At 36.2% G+C, this 20,154-nt stretch overlaps 1 protein-coding gene across 2 annotated transcripts; it reads right to left on the bottom strand.

Moving 5' to 3' along the window:
* Positions 1–294: 294 nt before the first annotated feature.
* LOC149780583 (uncharacterized) lies at positions 295–20,083 on the bottom strand. Of its 2 annotated transcripts, XM_089937699.1 has the most exons (5): positions 19,987–20,083; positions 12,474–12,661; positions 6,630–6,706; positions 5,127–5,238; positions 295–3,929 (listed from the first exon to the last, which is right to left on the bottom strand). In XM_089937699.1, the coding sequence occupies exons 3-5, from the start codon at positions 6,687–6,689 to the stop codon at positions 3,532–3,534; spliced, it is 570 nt and encodes a 189-aa protein (XP_089793825.1). In that variant the 5' UTR covers positions 6,690–6,706; positions 12,474–12,661; positions 19,987–20,083; the 3' UTR covers positions 295–3,531. The 2 variants fall into 2 exon arrangements, with proteins under 2 accessions (XP_089793825.1, XP_089793824.1); XM_089937698.1 differs by lacking the exons at positions 12,474–12,661; positions 19,987–20,083 and having other exon boundaries at positions 6,630–6,889.
* Positions 20,084–20,154: the final 71 nt, after the last annotated feature.

Here is a 20,154-nt window from a genome sequence, read left to right as displayed (position 1 = left end):
CCCCCTAAACAGCCAACTAATATCATCACGAGATAGGAGCCAATTTATCAGCCTATTCAGGGCGTTACCCATGTAACATGACCGTGATCTAACTAGAAGCTGAACTAGGATACATCTAGGTGCAGAACTGACACGGACAGAATGTCGCATACTCTCATTCACATTAAAATGTGAGACGGATAAAGTATAAAAACAATAAAAAAGTATAAAAAGTATAAAAACAAGAAAAAAAGTATAAAAAGTATAAAAACAATAAAAAGGTATAAAAAGTATAGAAACAATAAAAAAGAAAAGTCGTTGTCATATTGCTTTATTCTTTGAGGTAGAAAAGATTATTCTAAGGTAAATACATTTGATTTTTAAAATTCTTTTATGCTGGAAAAAAACTGAACATTAGAAACGCACACGTACACAAGATGCAATACTTATAAATGTGTGTTACTATCCGAGTCTGACACGAATGCGTCGAGGTTCAAAGAAATGTAAGTTTATGAAACTTTTTGACACTCTTACCAAAGTCAGCCGATATCTATGAACTTCCGACTAGTACTGTCTTTGGTATATGTGCGAGGCATTACTCAATTTATACGTGCACTGGAGGCTTGTCGGACAGTCGGGCTTAAAGTCTGGCACCTAGCCCACTATTATTACATATCATACATAAATTAAAAACGTTATAACTTCAACAACTTTCGACAATTTTTCAATAAATTTCCAACATGCACTAAAATATTAACTCTAATTCACATCGAGGAAGTGCCAACATAAAATAGATTTTACATCATGTAGGAGTGGTTATCTAATGATTTAGAGGTCAAATAACGTATAAGGTGTTAACGGGGTCAAATAACGTTTAAGGTCATTAACGGGATCAAATAACGTCTCTGGTATTAACGGGGTCAAATAACGTCTATGGTATTAACGGGGTCAAATAACGTCTAAGGTGTAACGGTTATCAAGATATAAAGCGGTCTGGTTTACTGATGTTCTGTTTCTTTGACCAGTTTTACTACATGACAAGTACAATTTCAAACACTTACAACTTAACTTATAAATGATTTTAATTCAGTTTTCGTAAAATTTTACAAATTGATCTATAAGAAAAAACTATCAAGTTTCATAATAAAATTGTTGAGTGTAAAGAAAATGAAATGCTGGTAGGCGTGGTTATCTCTAATTTGAGGATTTGTCAATTTATTGTGCTTGGTAACTGTCACTGAATATTGTGAAACTAGATTCATCTTTATGTTCCCGCAGCATACCAAACTCTAAGTCCAGAAAGGCTTTTGTTGTCGAGACGGACGGACGTATGTATTTTGACAGGCAGTGGAGACAATAAAAATTGGGTGACATAAAATAAATAGCTGGTGTGACCTTTTTACAATATGGTGAACAGAAATGTAAACTGTTATGGATCTAAACCCATTTACATGTACTAATGATAAGATCTCTCTCTCTCTCTCTCTCTGAACACATAAGATAAAGAAATGGTATGTCATCACAAATAAATAACATATGTGATATGCACATGCACCCTTTAACGCTTGAGACTAAAATAGATCCAAATAATGACAGGCGTGTGTTTACAGTGGGGACATCGAATTTTAAACCCTTCTAATACATGGACCCTAGGATAAATATAGCACAAGGCTAGTATATAAGTTTATAATACGAGACAAGAGTGTTAACTCTAGAAATTCCTATTTCACTCCTGGCTCTTGATTTAATGATAATATTCACGTCTGCAATGACGCTTCTCGTTAACCTTGTCATCCTTTTAACGTGGATAAATGTTCCTTTCCGACGAGCTATCATCACACATCAGCTTAACTTAGACCCGTCAGGAGTTAACGGTCTGACGTTGACAAATTGCATGATCTTTCTCTCGGTCTGACATATTCACGCTCATCCGGGTCACCGCTATTTGAAAAACTGTATCTTCATTAATACATCTTCATTTCTAGAGAGCGCTTTGTATATTATTACATTAATTAAGTCGATTATTTTCTTCATTTTTTTAAATACATTTTTGGTGAAATCCAGTACGCTAGTTAAGTACAGATGTACCAAGACTATCTTACCTATGTTAGACAACAACCTGGATATAGCATACAACAAGTAAGCATATAGGTCACGTTACATTTTCTAAAGGTATTTACATTCTGAATAAAAGACAGAAATTTTCGTCTTTTCATAACCGGCCGAATCATACATGTTTGCTATGTCATTCTAGCAAAGAGAATGAACCAGTGGTGGTGTAAGGGTTCAATGCGCCCAGGGGAAATGTTCTTTAGCTGAGCCGAGGTGCACTAGAGATATGTTCTTTAGTGGCGCCTCTACTTTGCTACTGGGGGGCCCCGAGTGGCCGAGTTGTCTAAAGCGCTCACCGTTACGGATCACTGCCATCTCACCTCTGTCTGCGTGGGTTCGAGTCCAAGGGTCGGCTAGCGTGAGTACGTGGGAAAACCTGCTAGTAGCTTCTCGTGGTCGGTGGTTCTTCCCTCGGTTTTCCAGGGTTCTTCCTCCACCATTAATACTGGCCGCCATGTATAGCCCATCGTGTGCTGAGGAATGGCGTTAAACCCCACAACAACAACAACAACCAACAGCGACTATCAAATGCAAGATTGCTGATTGGCCAAAACAGTTCTAAAGCTGTTACGTCACGATCACAGTTAAATTTCGACCAATCAGATGTCTCGAAATTATGTGCTTTATATAAGGCCTAATGGCGTACAGCCAATGACAAAATGGTGCGATTTTGCGGAGACGCTTTGAAAGATTCTTACGAATTTAAGTTTGCGACATTTTTGTTCTGAAATGTGCTTACATACTTACAGAAATATGTGCTGGAATGCTCACTTTGGCGTGAAAATGTATCCCTAAAGCTGCACAGTCTTGAAAACTGTCTGACCGTCCGAAAATAAATTATTTTCTATAGTTCTTCATTTCTCAAAGGCCTAACTAATTCATAAATATATGTAATAACTTGTTGAAAAGGAAACTTCTCCTCACTAAACTGACACATAGTTTATTTGAATGTTTCAGTGTAAACACGAACACCATTAAGAAATTTAGCGCAAAGTGTGAAACTGCAATTTCTCAAGATACAATTTTCGTCTCTCAGTATATACTTATCTAAAGGTCCATATAACTGGAAGGGTTATAATCCTCTGTCGTCACTCTACACATACTGTTTTTATCATTTGACCAAATTTAGTATCAAGCTTGCATCGGGTACCTGTACTTACATATTAATACGATGCTATTTAATAAATATCACATGAGACTAGAACCATACATATATTTGGAATTTCACTGCTTGCAGATCTCTCTCTCCCTCTTCACCCCTTACCTCCCTTCCTCCGTCTCTCTCTCTCTCTCTCTCTCTCTCTCTCTCTCTCTCTCTCTCTCACACACACACACACACATGCGCGCGCGCAAACACACACAAAATACACACACTATCGGTCTTCTGAAGCTACCTTACTGCTAAATATCATTCTTTATTTTATTTCGTTTCGTCTAACTCTAGAACCGGTGTAGGTTGAAAGTAGTCGCCCTCTGTGCCCGTAGAATCAGAGTAATATGCTCAGGAGGCATAGTAATACAAACAATATCGCTGACGCTTAGTTGGAAGTACCCGAAATTTATCCTTGAAAAATATATCCGTCTTCCATTGTACTCCGGAAAATCAAACCGGTCATACACAACAATCGGGTTCGTTCGGTTCTGTTCCTTGATTTGTATATTTACATAACTGTCTTTGCTGGAAATGTCACCACTGATATTGAACATTACTTTGAACATGACGAGGTAATACCCCGGTGTGGAGATCTGCAGACAGCCAAACTCTTCGTAATATTGGTACGCAAGGTCAGATGACTTTGAAGCACCGGGTACGTTGTAAGTCCAGTGCAGTTTATTGTCTATAATAATAATAATAATAATAATAAATTAATGAACTAATGTTATGTTTAGCTTCTGCCTACATGGGAGAGGTAATGTATATGTGCGTGTGCGTGTGTGTGTGCAGGGCCGGATTAAAGCCTTTGGGGGCCCTGGGCACAGCCAACAGAGGGGCCCATAGCTATCCTGCCTTGTCCATACATATGGTTGCAGTACTATTAACAACACTGCCTGTGAAATCAGACGATAGTATACGGGGACCCTTGAGCCTCGGGGACCCTGGACACGTTGCTCACTTTGCCCTATGGATAATCCGGCACTGTGTGTGTGCGATTTGGTCGGCTGGTGTCAGGATAATGTGATTGGGTGGGACATGATGTTACATGTTTGCGGCATGATGCCCCAGTGCTAGACACCACTATAAACTGCCACACTGTAGACATCAGTGTAATATGACTGGAAAATTTTAAAGCTACTTTAAAAATCGATCACATACACACACACAAACACACGGAACACAAAATGTTTCCTTCTGACCATGAAACTATGTCTTGGAATGTGACATTCAATGGTAGTGATAATAAATGTACCAAGTTTCATAGATTTGTATCTAAGATCACAAGACTAAAGGAGGATTGAGTGAAACTAACTAACGTTGATCAATGACGTATTTAAAGATACGGCATAGACTATGATACACAACATATCGTATAGTAAAGATATAAAAATGAGGTGATCTTGATGACAAATGTGTACCTAATTATGATGTTGACGTTGATAGCAATAAAGTAGTAGTAGGAGTAGTTGCAGTAGTATTATTAGTATACCCGACTGACGTTTTCTAGGAAAATTTTACTTTTAACATTTATATTTATATATTTATATATTTGTTTTAAAACAAAAACCAAAATGTCGTAAATTCAGTCTCTACGATGACTGAAATAATTGTGCCTCATTTACGTAACCTAGTGAGTGAAAATATATTTATTTTTTTACAAATGTTTAATACAGTCTGGTTGAAGTGACCGCTACAAAATCAACTGATATGCAGAGATAAGCCACAGAAGAGTATTCATATCAGGGTTGACAGAGAGATAAGCCACCATATCAAGGTTGACATTAGAGATAAGTCACTATATCAGGGTTAACACAGAGATAAGCCACCATATCAGGGCTGACATTTTTGCATATTTCGTTTTCTTGAGATGCATAATTACCTGCTTTCTTTACATCGAAAAAAAGTTGTGCTGATGATCCAGCCGTGGCAGCCATGTCTTTGAGCGTTGTATTGTCAGTCAACATCATGCTTGCTGGCATCGGTTCTGCCGCCTAATAATAAAGAATAAAGCATTTTTTAAATCTCTTATTACATGAACATATCCTTACTTGTAAGTCGAAATGCTCTATTTATTTATTTATTTATTTATTTATTTATTTATTGGAATTAATGTGGGAACTCGTGAAATATTAGGCGCTAAAGTTCGCCATTCACTACACAGGAACTACTTTTGTCGTGCATTCTCGTTTTTAACTTATTGGATATAACCTACTTTTAAGGTTATACCTTATACAACAGCTAATATTGGAACAACATGAACAAAGCAGTAACCGGGTAAACAACTCTGTTAGATATTCTATTCAAGAGTTAAGAGTTAATTCCCTTAGATCACAAAACAACAATTCTACTCAATTTACTCGCTGTAAAAGCCCCAACTCAATGTATATATTCCAATAAACAGTTTACCTGTTTGGATGCGTATATTCCAATAAACAGTTTACCTGTTTGGATGTGTATATTCCAATAAATAGTTTACCTGTTTGGATGTGTATATTCCAATAAATAGTTTATCTGTTCGTTACTCATTCATCACTGTTCTAACCAAAGTAAGTTTTCCTAATATGTTTACTATGTAACCTTCGGTATGTATTCAGTAGTAAACAATGCAGTCTATTGATATAGTGCATGACGTATTTTTGTCGGGATATACCATTCATGTTTTCCCTCTTTCTCCCTTCAGCTTTTTGTTGTTGTTATTGTTTGGGAGGTGGGTTTGTGTTGTGTTTTGGGGATGGTATCTTTTTATTTATTGGTTGGTTGGTTGGTTGGTTGATTGCCACCAATTCAAGCGCTAAGTAACCAATACTAATTCACACAATTAAAATGTGCTGTTTTCCTACTAAAAACAATCTTCACTTATAGAAGAAAATTAGGATTAGTCCAGTACAAGATAAAGCTGGGCGACAGCAGCGATATTTTTATGTTTTGTTGTTGTTTTTTCGGGGGGGGGAGTAAATAAATTTTCTTTGATTATCAAATCTCCATGTGAAAAGCAAATGAAGAAAGAAGAGTCTTTTGTTTAATCATAAATGTGAAGATCACTACGAAGTTTGCAAACATCAGTCAAATGTTTTGACTCACTAGTAAATCCAAATCAGATTTATGCTAACAGCTTAGCTCATCAAGGAAGAAAAACATTAAGTTTAGCGGATTTACATCTAATAAGGTTAATAACAATAATATAAGAACATACACAATTTTAAATGAATTTCAGACGGTCGTATAACACAATGTTTCTATGACTGACTGACTGACTCTCTCTCTCTCTCTCTCTCTCTCGCTCTCTCTCCATGTTGCTTATTGTCCGAATTACTAAGTCTTCTGTTTTTTTTTGTCGTTGTCGTTATCGACGTTGTACTCATCATTTTCTTCGTTATCTCACCTGAAGTTTCTCCTCACAGACGTTTCCTTGGCATAAGTTGACGACATTTAATATGTCCATGTAACGCACAGCCAGGACTACAATAGACAAAAACACTGTTACACTTAAACAAGGAATAAAACACAGCTGGCAGCAGTGGCGACACAGCTTGGATAAAGTTGACCGTTTTTTCGAACTTATCAATTCTGGAACCACTAAGCATCGTTCATTTTCATTTGGCCACGTTGACATTTTCCTATTGATTTCGTCTTCGTTCAGCTTTGTTTAAATGTATTACCACGATGAAATCTATCAAACTTATATAAAACGTGATATAAGTCGGTACTACTTATGTATACTTAAGTCAGTATTACTTATGTATATCTTCAGTTGAAGAAACGATTCAAACGTCTCAGGACATAACATCTGCATTGTCTTTTATACTGGGTCGTATTACTATTTGTGTCTAAAGGGAATCTGCTTGACCTAGTTTTGTATGTATCTTTTAGTTTCGTTTTAATACATGTGGGTGGAAAGTAAATGGAATTTTAAAATTGATATTTATAAAATTACAACTGTTTCTTTCATATACATAATATTATATTTTCAATATTATACTAAATGGTTTTGGACTTTTATTGAATATATGTTGTGTCTGTCTTCACATGATACATTGAATCAGATATAATGGTTCTCGTTTCAAAGTGTAATTTATTAAACTTGTCGATTAATTTCCAATCCCCACCACCAACACCAACACCAACAAAACCATTTCCGGGACATCTTCGAAAACTTAAGAAACTCTATATTCGCAATATCTCTAGTATTTTGTTTAGACAAAAGCAGTTGTTTTTTTCTGGGGGGTTGGGGGTTGGGGGGGTTGTCGTTAACGAATGTCATACTTCACCACTGAGAAAAATATGTGGAATCGTGCATTAAAGTCTGTGGAACCGTTGGAAAGCTTAGTATTCTACCCTGGTATTGCCCTGTAAAGTCTTTGTGGTCAGGCGGAGTTGGGGGGGGGGGGGGGGGGCGAGGGTAGCGGAAGAATTTAATGATGAAAATGACGCTTTCTTCACGATAACTTCCTACAGAGGCATCATTGGGCATTATTAGGTCAGCATAAACAACAACTAAAAGTGGTTGAGACTGGAAAATATAATAAATTCATTACATTACCATCTCTCGGTATTGGATACAGTCTATCTAGTTATGCATTTCATTACAGCTATATAATACAATGGGATGCTTAGAGATTTCAAAATGTCCTACAAGTTCGAGTTTTCTGTTTCGACGTACTGACTGTCATTGCACCTGTGATCTCAATATTTGGGTTTATAGACGGATTTACAGTTTTAGAGCTTGGATACCACCTCAAAAGTGTACAAGTGTACACAAGTTTCAACTTTATGTTTCGGCGCATTGATTGGTCATTATACATTAGATTGATCACTATACAATAGATTGATCATTATACAACAGAACAATGCACACATCAAGACCGTTTCTGGTTTGGTTGATTTATTTGTTTCTGTTGTAGAAATAACGTTTTTGCCAAATAAACCAAAAACATGCTACAACTTTTGGGGATCCTTGCTGTAACAAATATTTCTGAGGAGAAAAAGGGGCTGAAGGGTGTGAGAGCTTAACGGCCAATCAGTACAATCCAGGCTACGTAGTGACGAGTAAATTAGGCATACAGAATAAAGATAAAGGGGGTAGAGCAGAAGTGGTGGTGGTGACCCGATAGGTAGTAATAGTAGTAGCATCAGCAGCAGTAGTGGTAGTTCGATGGTGGTGGTGAACAGTTTCTTGAACCAGAAGACTAATTATAACAAATACTACAACAACAACAGCAATACTACTACTACTACTACTACTACTAATAATAATAATAATAATAATAATATCAATAATAACAATAATAATAGAGGGTGATGCTATGCAATATCGGGAAATTTTTCCTGTATCTCACTAAATTTGATGGTTACACAAGTAATCGCCTAGTTTGAAAACTGTACAAGGGTCACTGTCCGCAGGCTTCTTGAAGAATGTGGAATTTGAGTGCAATTTTAATTTAGACGCAGAAACTTTCATCATTCAATTCTTCCGCTAACAAGATTGAATTCTTGTGCAGAATCTTCCAAATTTATTCTGCTTGGAAGGTTTACTGAAACTAACCTGTTGACTGGATGATGTTTCGTAAATGTACACAACAGAACTATAGAGTGTGTTGTCATGAGTTATGTTTTTTCAAGGTTCGTAAGTGCTGGAGTTTTGTAGTTTTGGGGGCAAATTATTCCAGCGGCCCTACAACCCCAAAAAAATAACATGAGCAGTTTTTGAGTTTAATGCAAGCAGGAAAAAATATCTGAATTAAGTTTAACCTTCCGGTTACTAATTTCTTTTCACTGATATTTTAATCAAAGACTTGAAAGCCATTCTTCGTTCTGTTAAAGCATAATTCGTTTACCCCTTGATAATTCGCTTCATTTTTTGGGGGAAACGAGTAAAGAGTTACGACCTGTTAAAACTATTTCCACTTATACCATGAAGTTGAGGGCATATGGGATTTACTTTGTCTATGTCTGTCGATCCATATCTCTTACTTGTTCGTGCCACAACTCCTATACAGCTTTACTTGTTAACATTAAACTTCCACTGTGAGTAAATCTTAGATGAGTATGTGTATACCACATAAACAAATTGACGGTTCGTCATATTTTTCCGTCATCTTGCGATTGAGAGAGGGGGATGGAGATTATAACGTAAAGTTTAAATCGGTGACACTTCGGAATCCTCCGATCCTATTTCATCCCAGTGGCGACAGCAGCACATATATATGTCACATAAATTAATGTGAAAGCATTACATCCATTCTCACACCGTTTATGCCCTACAATAAATTACTTTATTGATTTTTTTCACGTGATAATATACGTCGAGCTCTATTTTTAGACGAGGAGAGCCCCAAGTACGTCGATGTATATACACGCGATTATCAGCTTCTTATGTCGAACACACATTTCAACATTTTTCGACATTAAAGTAAATTTGTTGAGAGAAAAAAAAGTATGCAGTAGTGCTCCTTTAATAGTCTACATGATTGCTTTTCTTCGTTCTTTCTTTCTTAGACATATATCAGTTATCAGTCAGTCACAATGTGATGAATACAGTATAAAACGACTCACCTGATACCTGGGAACTTCATAGGCAATTCATATCCATAGTACGTAAATGCGTATAGTACATGGAAATAACTATGACTCTATGACTCCACCCCTGCTCACTTTCTCTACTCACTTTACTCTCGAGTAATAAGAGCTACATATTCCTAATTATCACACACACACACACACACACACAGACAAGCAGACACGGAGACTTACAGACAAAATAAAATGGGGACGAGGCAGTACTAGTAATAGTGGTAGGGGCAGCAACCTTAGTAGGAGTACTATATTAGTAGTGGTGGTAGTGATGCATATAATGGTGTCGGTGATTTGTTGATGTACATCTGTATTTTCTCCCACTAATTAATTTCGAATAACATATGATATACAAAGATTTTGAAATTACCTGTAAAAATGTCAAGTTTTGTTTTGTTTCGGTACATGGGTTTGTCATTACAATAGAATAATAGACACCAGGATCGGTATTGGTTTTATTAATTTATTTGTTTATGTTATGACTATAACGTTTTGGTAAACAAAGAAAACATGCTGAAACTTCCAGGGATCCTTTTTTGTAAAATTGGCGGGTCGTACGCGTACATTTATTGAGATGCATTGGATTTAATGGCACATTAGCACAACCCAGGCAAGGCAGTGCCGAGTATGGTTAGGTATCCCTCCAAAAGGCACACAAAATAGATTCAAAGGTGAAGGAGGGAACAATACTACCACATTCAGACTACACAATATTAATTGATTGTGATGGAGATAGAAGATATAGTTGCCTAATGGGGTAGTAGATTTCCTGGGATATCTATAACACACACACACACACACACACACACACACACACACACACACGAGTGCGCACGCGCGTGCGCGGAGTGGATTCCTGGCTAATTTCAGTCGCCCCACTCCCAATTACATGGTTTACATGAGATGGTGCCGGTGGAGTACTTCCTTTTCCTCTACCCATCACAGAAGTTGAATCACAGGGTATGAGAGGGTGGAAGGAGCTTAGATTTTTTTATATAGGTGAGAGGAGATTATATTATTTTATGGGGGTGAGAGGAGGATAGATTTTGTGTATTGTTGGAAGAGATTATATTATTTTATAAGGGTGATTGTTGTTAGATTTTCATGGAGGCGGAAGATACGACTTCATACATCGGCTCAGTGTTGTTATTGTTACTTCACTGATACTGTTTGAAGGAGATCTCATAAAAATTAATCATACATGTATATTTATCACTAAATACAGCTTTTAAAATCACAACATTGCTATAATTTTGGACTTCGTTGACAATTTTTATGAAATTATTTGTATACGCTTTATATTTTTTAAATACAAGCAAAGCTGTCCCAACATGTTTGCAACCGAACACGGTGCCTCGCTTGCCGATGCAAACCCTAGGCTAGCCTTAGGAAAAAGAACTTTACATAGCTCAGATGTCATATGAAAAGCTGTGTGGGTAGGTGCACTGGGAATCTCTTAAATATACTCCATTTCCAATTTCCGAATCAATGATATACACTAACAACTTTAAGATTAATTTTTTTTCCAGAATATTATTTGAACCAAAAAGTTCGTCGTAACAACAAACACAGAAATGTTATTATTATTATTATTGATGATGATGATGATGATGATGATGATGATGATGATGATAGTAATCGAAGTAATGGTAACACAAATACATTTTTGTTGAACTTATGTTAAAATACTTTAATTGTGTTTTGAGTTTTTAAACATTATGCCACAAGTATGATATAGTATTTCAGAAGGCAAAGACCATGATTTTTAGAACCTTTCGATGCATATAGTTGTAGAAAGCTCCTCGAGTGTTTATCCTGAGTGATAAATATCGTCATGTACATTGGACAGCGCACCAAACATTCTCTGAGGAAAGTAATAGGAATTCCAGTTTGGATTCCATACAGTCATCCACAAAATATCCAGTACTACTCCAGTATTTCGGAATTTCCGATGGAATAGATATGGATTATAAACTCAAGGCCAGTACTGGTATCTCCAAAACTGAGATAAGAATCCAGATTATCTGTGTTTTTTTAAAAGAGCCAGTATTAAGTTAAATATTGTCCAGTGTAAAACGTCAGTAGTCGGACAATCACTCTGCCTTTTTTGTCTAAGTCGGAAAAAATGTTCCAATTGATTTGTCAATGAGTTTTCAGTTACAGTTACTTGACCATGAATTGAATTGAGTTTGAACTTGACCATACTTGAATGTGAACTTGACCATAATTAAATGTAAACTTGACCATACTTGAATGTGAACTTGACCATACTTGAATGTGAACTTGACCATACTTGAATGTGAACTTGACTATTATTGAATATGAACTTGACCATACTTGAATGTGAACTTGGTTTTTAATTGCTTCTGATAGTACTGACATTCAATTATAAATAATCTACACCAATAATTTAATATCACGTGATTCGATATTACCAGTCTACAATGTGATTGTTTTAGTTGTTTCTTAGATATATGTTAGTTATCATCAATCACCACATGACGACTACAGTAAAAAAAAACCGACTGACCATAGTGCTTGAAAAATTCAAAATGTAAATTCTTATAGTTTCGTTCAACTTATGCAAGCACCCAAATAACTATGACTCCATCCACACCCCCATTTCTGTATCCCTTTTGCACTCGAATGACTTTACCTTTATATTCTGAATTCCACTACCACTACTACTACTACTACCACTGCGACTACAACCAGACGTCTTGAAATTTTCGAGTGCTCGTGACATTTGTATCACTTTCCAGCAGAACAATAGTAGGCCCCAGTAACAAGTGTTTTCTTTCCTCAACTTCTCTGTTATCAGTTGTTTCAGCCTTACTTGACTTCCTGTAATAAGCAGGTAACTATCATTAGTACATAGAGTGATGCCACCAGGAACCTGTAAACGGGATTGGCTGAGACTTATTGTTTGGACCAGTTTAACTCATCCCAAAGATTGGGGTATGTTACGTTTTGAGCCGAATAGTTAAATGTTGCTGGATAACTTTCTGTTAGGTGCAATTATAATATTAAGCTAATCAACCAGAATGGTCGAATTTGTATTCCTAAAGCTGTTATAATTTTTTTTTGTAGATATATCGAATTATAATATATGTGTGATTCCAGCAATATCAGTGGGCAAACCATCAATTATAAAGTCGATTGACAGGTGGGCGAAGGGTTTTCATGCGGCCTAGGAACAAGTCATCATTCGCATTGACTCCTTTTATGTTACTTTTTGTATCAAATAAATGTGCTTCTTTTGAAGTTTAAGTTTTCAAATATTAACAACATATTGACAACTGAAAATTAAATAGATGTTAATTGTACAAAATCTTTTGTTTTTGCTATTTCAAATATTAATTATTTTACGTAATTAACAATGGGCCCCGCGACAAGGTGTAAATTCGTGCATGCGGCACTTGCACTGGAAAGTTTGCCCACCTCTGGGTTAAAGGAAGTCCTAAATTTCGAATATGTCATCGGCGAGATGGCTTCTGTCTGTGTGTCTGATGACGCAAGGGAGGATAGTGTCATTCTAACTGAAGGGAAAAACATCGGGATCGGTAAAGAACACCAGTTTTCCGATTTTATTGAAAACTATCTATCACAATGTTAACACAAATAGCAGCACAATGTCTTTCCAATCGCATACATACATTAAATTTTCCCCAGCAATATAAGACATAGCGGTTTCGGATGACTTGTTATACTGAAACACCCGTCAACATCAAAACCGCTGAAAACGGTCCTTCAAAATACATACTGACTTCACTAGCAGCTGACAGGATTTCCGATAACCAATCAAAAAACAAAGTGGTCGAAAAACGCAAGTGTGATTGGCTGTTAGCAGACAAAGTGTAATCATCACGTATCCCCAATTCATTTTTACCTATTGAAGTGAGCCAGAATTTCTACACGGATTCCAGAAGCGGAATTGTTTAACTAAATTAGACTGATACAGCTATGTATTGTTCAATGTCCAATAAGAGAAATCAAACTGTGTATTGGTTGAAATAAAAGGTAGTGGAAACAGGAGTTAGAGATTATCCTATTCATTAGTAGCGCAAATTAATTGTGTTCAGAAGTACAATTAATGCAACAGTAGTAGTGGTAGTGATCGTTGTAACAGTAGTGATGTTAGTTTTTTTTTGTATTGCTGACTAGCAGCGGTTGTGACTGTAATCATTGAAGTAGGTCCTGCAAAATAGGCAATATTAGAAACAATTAGAAATGTATGTATGTATGTATATATATATATATATATATATATATATATATATATATATATATATATATATATATATATATATGTGTGTGTGTGTGTGTGTGTGTGATATGTCGACAGTCGCAATAGGGAAATTCAACCACACCTAGACAGCACCAACAATAACTGATAGTTTAAGAGTTATGGTGGTCTGGTGCGATATTAGATTTCGTGGGAGGTGTATCATAAAGCACGCACGCATACACAGACAAACTTGAGAGGAGAGATTTCGTTTCTACTTCCTCCCCACCCCACCCCGACTACATTTATTTTATATGTTTTACATGAGGTGGTCCGAAGGAGGTAAATTGGATATGTATTTGTGGTGTGAGGTAGAGATTTCCTGATTCACTGGCTCAGTGATTATTGTTACCTCACTAGTGCTGTAAACATGAAATTGCTCCCATAAAAACGATCCAACATTTAGTAAATGTTTTAGTGAAAATAAAATGAAATTTTAATAGTTCAACTTCACATGTTTCATCGCCTGAAAAACCTAGTTTAGCCATACTAAAAGAACTTTAAATACATTAGAAATCTTCGGAACTGTAGAATCAGCTGGATAGGTGGGTGCATTCCAATTCTAATCTCTGAATCAATGGGTATATTAATTTTTATATTATTTATTCCAGCTATTTACTTTGACAGAGAGAGAGGGAGACACCTTCAATTTTCTTTGAAACCATAAATTTTAAATATAAATATTACCAGAAGATAGTTGATTTTTAAAACAAATTTAATTGTACATAATCAATTCTTTTTCAACAAAAGAGAGTGAGTTTTTTTCTCAAGCTTCCTGAGGGGTGGAAATTTGTAATTTTGGGGTAAAATATTCCAGCGACCACCCCCACCCCCCAGTTAAAATGGCCAGTCTTTGAGTTTAATGAAAGCAGGAGTAAAATATCAGAATCAAGTTTAATCTGCAGGTTACTGTTTTTTTTTTTGTTGTTGTTGTTGTTATTTCAATCTAATCCTAGTCAGTCATTCTTGTTTTTTTTAAAGCATGTTTCGTTTATCCCTTGTTAATTCACTTCATTTTTGGGAAAGGATGCAAGAGTTGCAACCTGTTTGTATATATTTCCGTTTATACTTTCATGCCATGAAGCTGGCGGAACATGTGATCTACTTTCTCAGTCGATATCTCTGGATCCATGTCTCTTACTTGTTATTGCTAAAAACCCATTACAACTTCACTTATTTTCATTAATTTTGCACTGTAGGTGAATTTGGGAGGAATATGTATTCAACGTGCACTGTGGGTGAATTTGAGATGAGTATGTGTGTACCATATAAATAAACAGATAGAGGGCGCAACGTTTTCTTCTGTGTGTGTGTGTGAGAGAGAGAGAGAGAGAGAGAGAGAGAGAGAGATTATAAAGTACATTTTAAACGTTAACGCCTTGAGACGCTCCCCCGCCACCATAATCCCATTTCATCTCATTAGCGACATTAGCCTTTTTAGATTTAACTCAGATTTCAACCTTTCTCGACATTTCGAATCAATCAGAGAAAGCGAAAGGAAAGTAAAATGTATGCAGTATTGCTCCTGTAACAGCCTACAACATATTTTTTTATATATAAAAAATCTCCCTTAGACATATATCAGTTATCAGTTAGTCATTATGTGAGGACTATAGTACAGAACGACTCACCTTCACATCTGGAAACTTCAAAGACAATTCTGATGTAGTACGTGTAGGAAATGGAAATAGCCATGACTCCGTCCTTACTCACTTTCCGTACTCCCTTTACACTCGAATGACAATACATTCATATTCATAATTACCACACACACACACACACACACACACACGCACACACACACCGTTCTGGTGGCCTAGTGGTTAGAGCGTTGACCTCGGATGCGGGATGTCGCGGGTTCGAACCCAGGCCGAGTCATACCAAAGACTTATCAAACATGGTACAAACAGCTGACTCGCTAGTCGCTCAGCATTAACATGTTAGTGTTGGGACTGATCGGCCTGGTGTCAGGATAATGTGACTGGGTGGGACATGATGCTACATGTATGCAGCTTGATGCCCCATTACTAGACATCACTATAAGCTGCTGACATGGTAGCGATATGACTGAAAAATTGTTAAAGCTACGTTAAAAATCCAAATCAAACACACACAGCACACACAGAGACAGACATAGTAGAAGCAGCAGCAACCGTAGTAGTAGTATACCAGTAGTGGTGGTGGTTGGCCCTTCTAATTAATTTCAAATAACCTGTGGTATCAAAAGATTTTGTATTCAGTTTTTGTTTCAGTGCATGGGTTAGCCTTTATATAACAATACGGAACATCAGAACCGTTTCTGATTTTGATGATTTGTTTATGTTTTGACTGTAACGTTTTGGTAAATAAAGAAAACATACTGAAAATTCCAGGGATCATTATTGTAACAATTGGGGGGGGGCAGGCGTTGTGTTTTAGCATTTATAGAGACGTATCGGATTTAATGGCACGTCAGCACAACCCAGGCTAAGCAATGCCGAGTATGTTTAGGTATCCCCCAGAAGGCATACAAAAAGGGTCAAGGAGGGAAGAGAAAAATGTATAGTGTTGTCCCGATGATAATGTTGTCGTTGATGGTGATGGTGTTAGTGTCGTTGATGGTGAAGGTGCTAGTTCAACTGATGGAGATAACTTGCAAGTGTGAACTTTATTTTATGTTACTATATTTTGTAAGGTACCATAATGTTTCACGCCTTGTTAAATATTGTTTCTGCAGGTCACATGTGAGAGTAATGTGATGGAAAAAGAAGGATCCTGTAGAAGTCACCGAACTGGATGTAATGTGTTAATAGATTTCCTGGGATATCTATAATAATCACACACACACACACACACGAGTGGAGTGATTTCTGACTAATTTCGCGCCCCAATCCCATTTACTGTACATGTTTTACGTGAGATGGTGCGGGGGAACTATTTCTTTTTCTTCTAACCGTCACAGAAATTAGCGCATGAGAGGATGGAAGGATGTTCATTTTTTATGGGGATGGGATCATGGGAGGAGATTAGATTATTTTATAGAGGAGAGATAATTTTTTATGTGGGTGGAAGAGGTGACTTCCATATATGGCGCCATGTGATTATCGTAATTTTACTGATACTGGAAGGTTGAAGAAAATCTCAAAACAATGATCAGACACTTGTGTTCATTTATCCACAAAAAAAATTAAAAAAAAAAAAATTAAAACAAAAAAATTAAAACAACAAAAAAAACCAAACAAATTTGTACAAAATTAAATTTGTTATAATATCAACTTTGTAGACAATGTTTATGAAATTATTTGTATATACTTTATTTTTTAAATCACAAAATGTTTTCAGACGGACACAGTGCCCTGCTTGCCGAAGCGGAACCTAGGCAAGCCTTAGAAAAAGGACATTTACTTGGTTCAGATGTCTTATGAGCCGTGCAATCAGCTGGGTGGGTAGGTGCACTGGGATTGTCTTAAATATATTCCATTAAAATTTCTAAGTCAGTTGTATGGACTAACAATTTTGGTGATATTTTCATTCCACAACAGTTATGTGAACCAAAAGTTTCATCGCAAAAACAACCACAGAAATACTAATATTGCTACTACTACTACTACTACTAATAATAATAATAATAATAATGGTTATAATAGTAATTGAAGTAGTAGTAGCGAAAATAAAATTTTATGAACCTATGTTTAAATCGTTTGTTAGTGATTTGAAAATTAAAACATTTTGCCAAAACCATGATGTTGTATTTCAGAATCAAAGGCAAAAACAACGATTTAGAAATTTTAAATTGAAAGTATATAGTTACAGAAAAGTTCCTGAAGTGTTTATCCTGAGTGATAAATATCATCATGTACATTGGACAGTCCACCAAACAGATTTTCTAGGGAATGTAATAGGAATTCTAGTCTGGATTCCATAGGTTATCTAATACTACTCCAGGATTTCGGAATTTCTGATGGAATAGATATGGATTATAAATCTCAGGGCCAGTACTGTTAATCTTGAAAATATAAAACCAAGTAGAGAATCCAGTTTATATTTTTCTTTTTAAAAAGTGGGTACTACGTTAAATATTTTCCTGAGGATAACGAAAAAAGATCGGACAATAACTCGGCCTTTTGTGCAAGTCGGAAAAAAATTGTAAAATTGCTTTGTCATTGAGTTTTTTTCTTCTCAGTTACAATAACTTGACTATGAATTAAATTGAATGTGAATTTGACTATAATTGAAGGTAAACTTGACCATGAATTGAATGTGAACTTGACTATAATTGAATTCGATCTTGGCCACGATTAAATGCAAACTTGATCATGAATTGAAGGTAAACTTGACCATGAATTTATTGCGAACTTGCTTCTAATTGAGTGTGAACTTGACCATAATTAAATATGAACTTGACCATAATTGAGTGTGAACTTGACCATAATTTAATATGAACTTGACTATAATTGAATATGAACTTGACCATAATTGAATGTGAACTTGACCATAATTGAATTTGAACTTGGCTATACTTGCTCTTGTTATTACTGACATTAGTTAATGCATTATAAAAACCAAAACATATTATACCATGTGATTCGCTATTACTATTCAATTATCGTCAATCACCGCATTATGGCTACTGTATAAAACGACTGACCCTAGTGCCTGAAAATTTCAAAAGGCAATTCTTAGAGTGTTCGTTCAACACGTACAAGTGACCAAATAACTATGACTCCATCCTTACCCCCCCCCCCCAATTGTTACGACCCATTTGCACCGGAATGATTTTACTTTGATATTGTAAATTCGATTTAACCTTCTTTACCACCTACAAGGGATGGGATTAAGGTGGGATGAGGGGGCAAGAGGTTAATGTTTACCATAAATGATAAATGTACAAAACTACCTTCAAACAACCTTGTTTGATTCAGACATTTAATACAAATTACATGTAACGGTAATCGCAAGTACCCACAATGACCTGTCAAGGTCATACGTAAATACCTTTGAAAACATCTATCACTCTTTACGATAATCGTCACAATAAATAATCAGAAAAGTTAACAGATACAAACGATAACTTGAATTTCGATTGTAAGTAAATTAAAACAAGCCCAATCTCTCTGTCTCTCTTTCGCTCTCTGTCTGTCTGTTTCTCTCTCTTACCCGCACCGCCCCCCTCCCCTCCCCAAATCTTTCTGGAAACGACCCATTGGTCACTACGGTCTTCGACAAAATAATTAGTACCTACCCTGAATATGAAAGACAGTGTATTTTATATTTTTAAAGCGATTGCAGCAAATTGGCATTACTCTAGAGTCTAAATTCTTACTCGAAATCTACAGGTACAACATACTGCTTATCCAAAAGACTCTAGAGTGATATTACAGTCGAGTAAATTTATTACGAGTAAGGTGGGTGGGTGAGCGATTTGTAGGCTCATCGCGGCCAAAAGCAGCACCACTACTGCTATTACTTCCACTATTGCCACTACTACTATTGTGCCTACCACCAAAATACTGTTTTTGTATCACCTTCCCGCAGAACAATGTTGAAGAAAACATATTCCAATAATAGGCCTCAATAATGAATGTTTTCTCTCTTCAACTTACCGGCTTCTCTGTTAGCAACTGTTTTAGCCTCACTTGACTCCCTTGAACAAGCAGGTAAAAAAAACTCATTAGTATATTCAGCGACTTGACCAGGAACCTCTAAAAGAGGTTGACTTTCTAATCTTTTCAAGTGTGCCACAAACCTGCGATAATTGGTACTCTTAAAATATGTTTACAAAATCTAACAAAAAGGCTGGTATCAGTCACTACAATTTTTCTCAGAAAACCCCTTAAAATCTAAGCTGAAATAATACTTGTATAAAAAAAAACACAACGATCTCGATCACAAATATTTGTCTTACATATTTGATTCATGATTCTCTTCATTCGCCAATTCGAGCTACTTATGTGCATTGTATTCTCTTCGATTTTCTTCTCAGTCTTCCACTTTGCTGTTTCTAAACCTTTGCAAGCATTGAAGAAGTTCTTCGAGACATGCAGTATAGGTACTCCATTTCAACACGTCATTC

This window comes from Sinohyriopsis cumingii, chromosome 16, assembly GCF_028554795.1.
Source record: "Sinohyriopsis cumingii isolate HCF-2022 chromosome 16, ASM2855479v2, whole genome shotgun sequence".
In the NCBI taxonomy this organism is placed as follows: Eukaryota; Metazoa; Mollusca; class Bivalvia; order Unionida; family Unionidae; genus Sinohyriopsis; species Sinohyriopsis cumingii.
The sequence above is the reverse complement of the archived record's forward strand: the minus strand, read 5'-3'. Positions and strand labels throughout refer to the sequence as shown.

Excerpts from the sequence above, each read along its gene's own strand:
- LOC149780583 (XM_089937698.1), bottom strand. The coding sequence starts at position 6,860 with ATGTCAACGTGGCCAAATGAAAATGAACGATGCTTAGTGGTTCCAGAA. Across the intron at positions 5,239-6,629 it reads TCTGTGAGGAGAAACTTCAG|GCGGCAGAACCGATGCCAGC; the intron begins GTGAGATAACGA and ends CTTTATTATTAG. Across the intron at positions 3,930-5,126 it reads TTTCGATGTAAAGAAAGCAG|ACAATAAACTGCACTGGACT; the intron begins GTAATTATGCAT and ends TTATTATTATAG.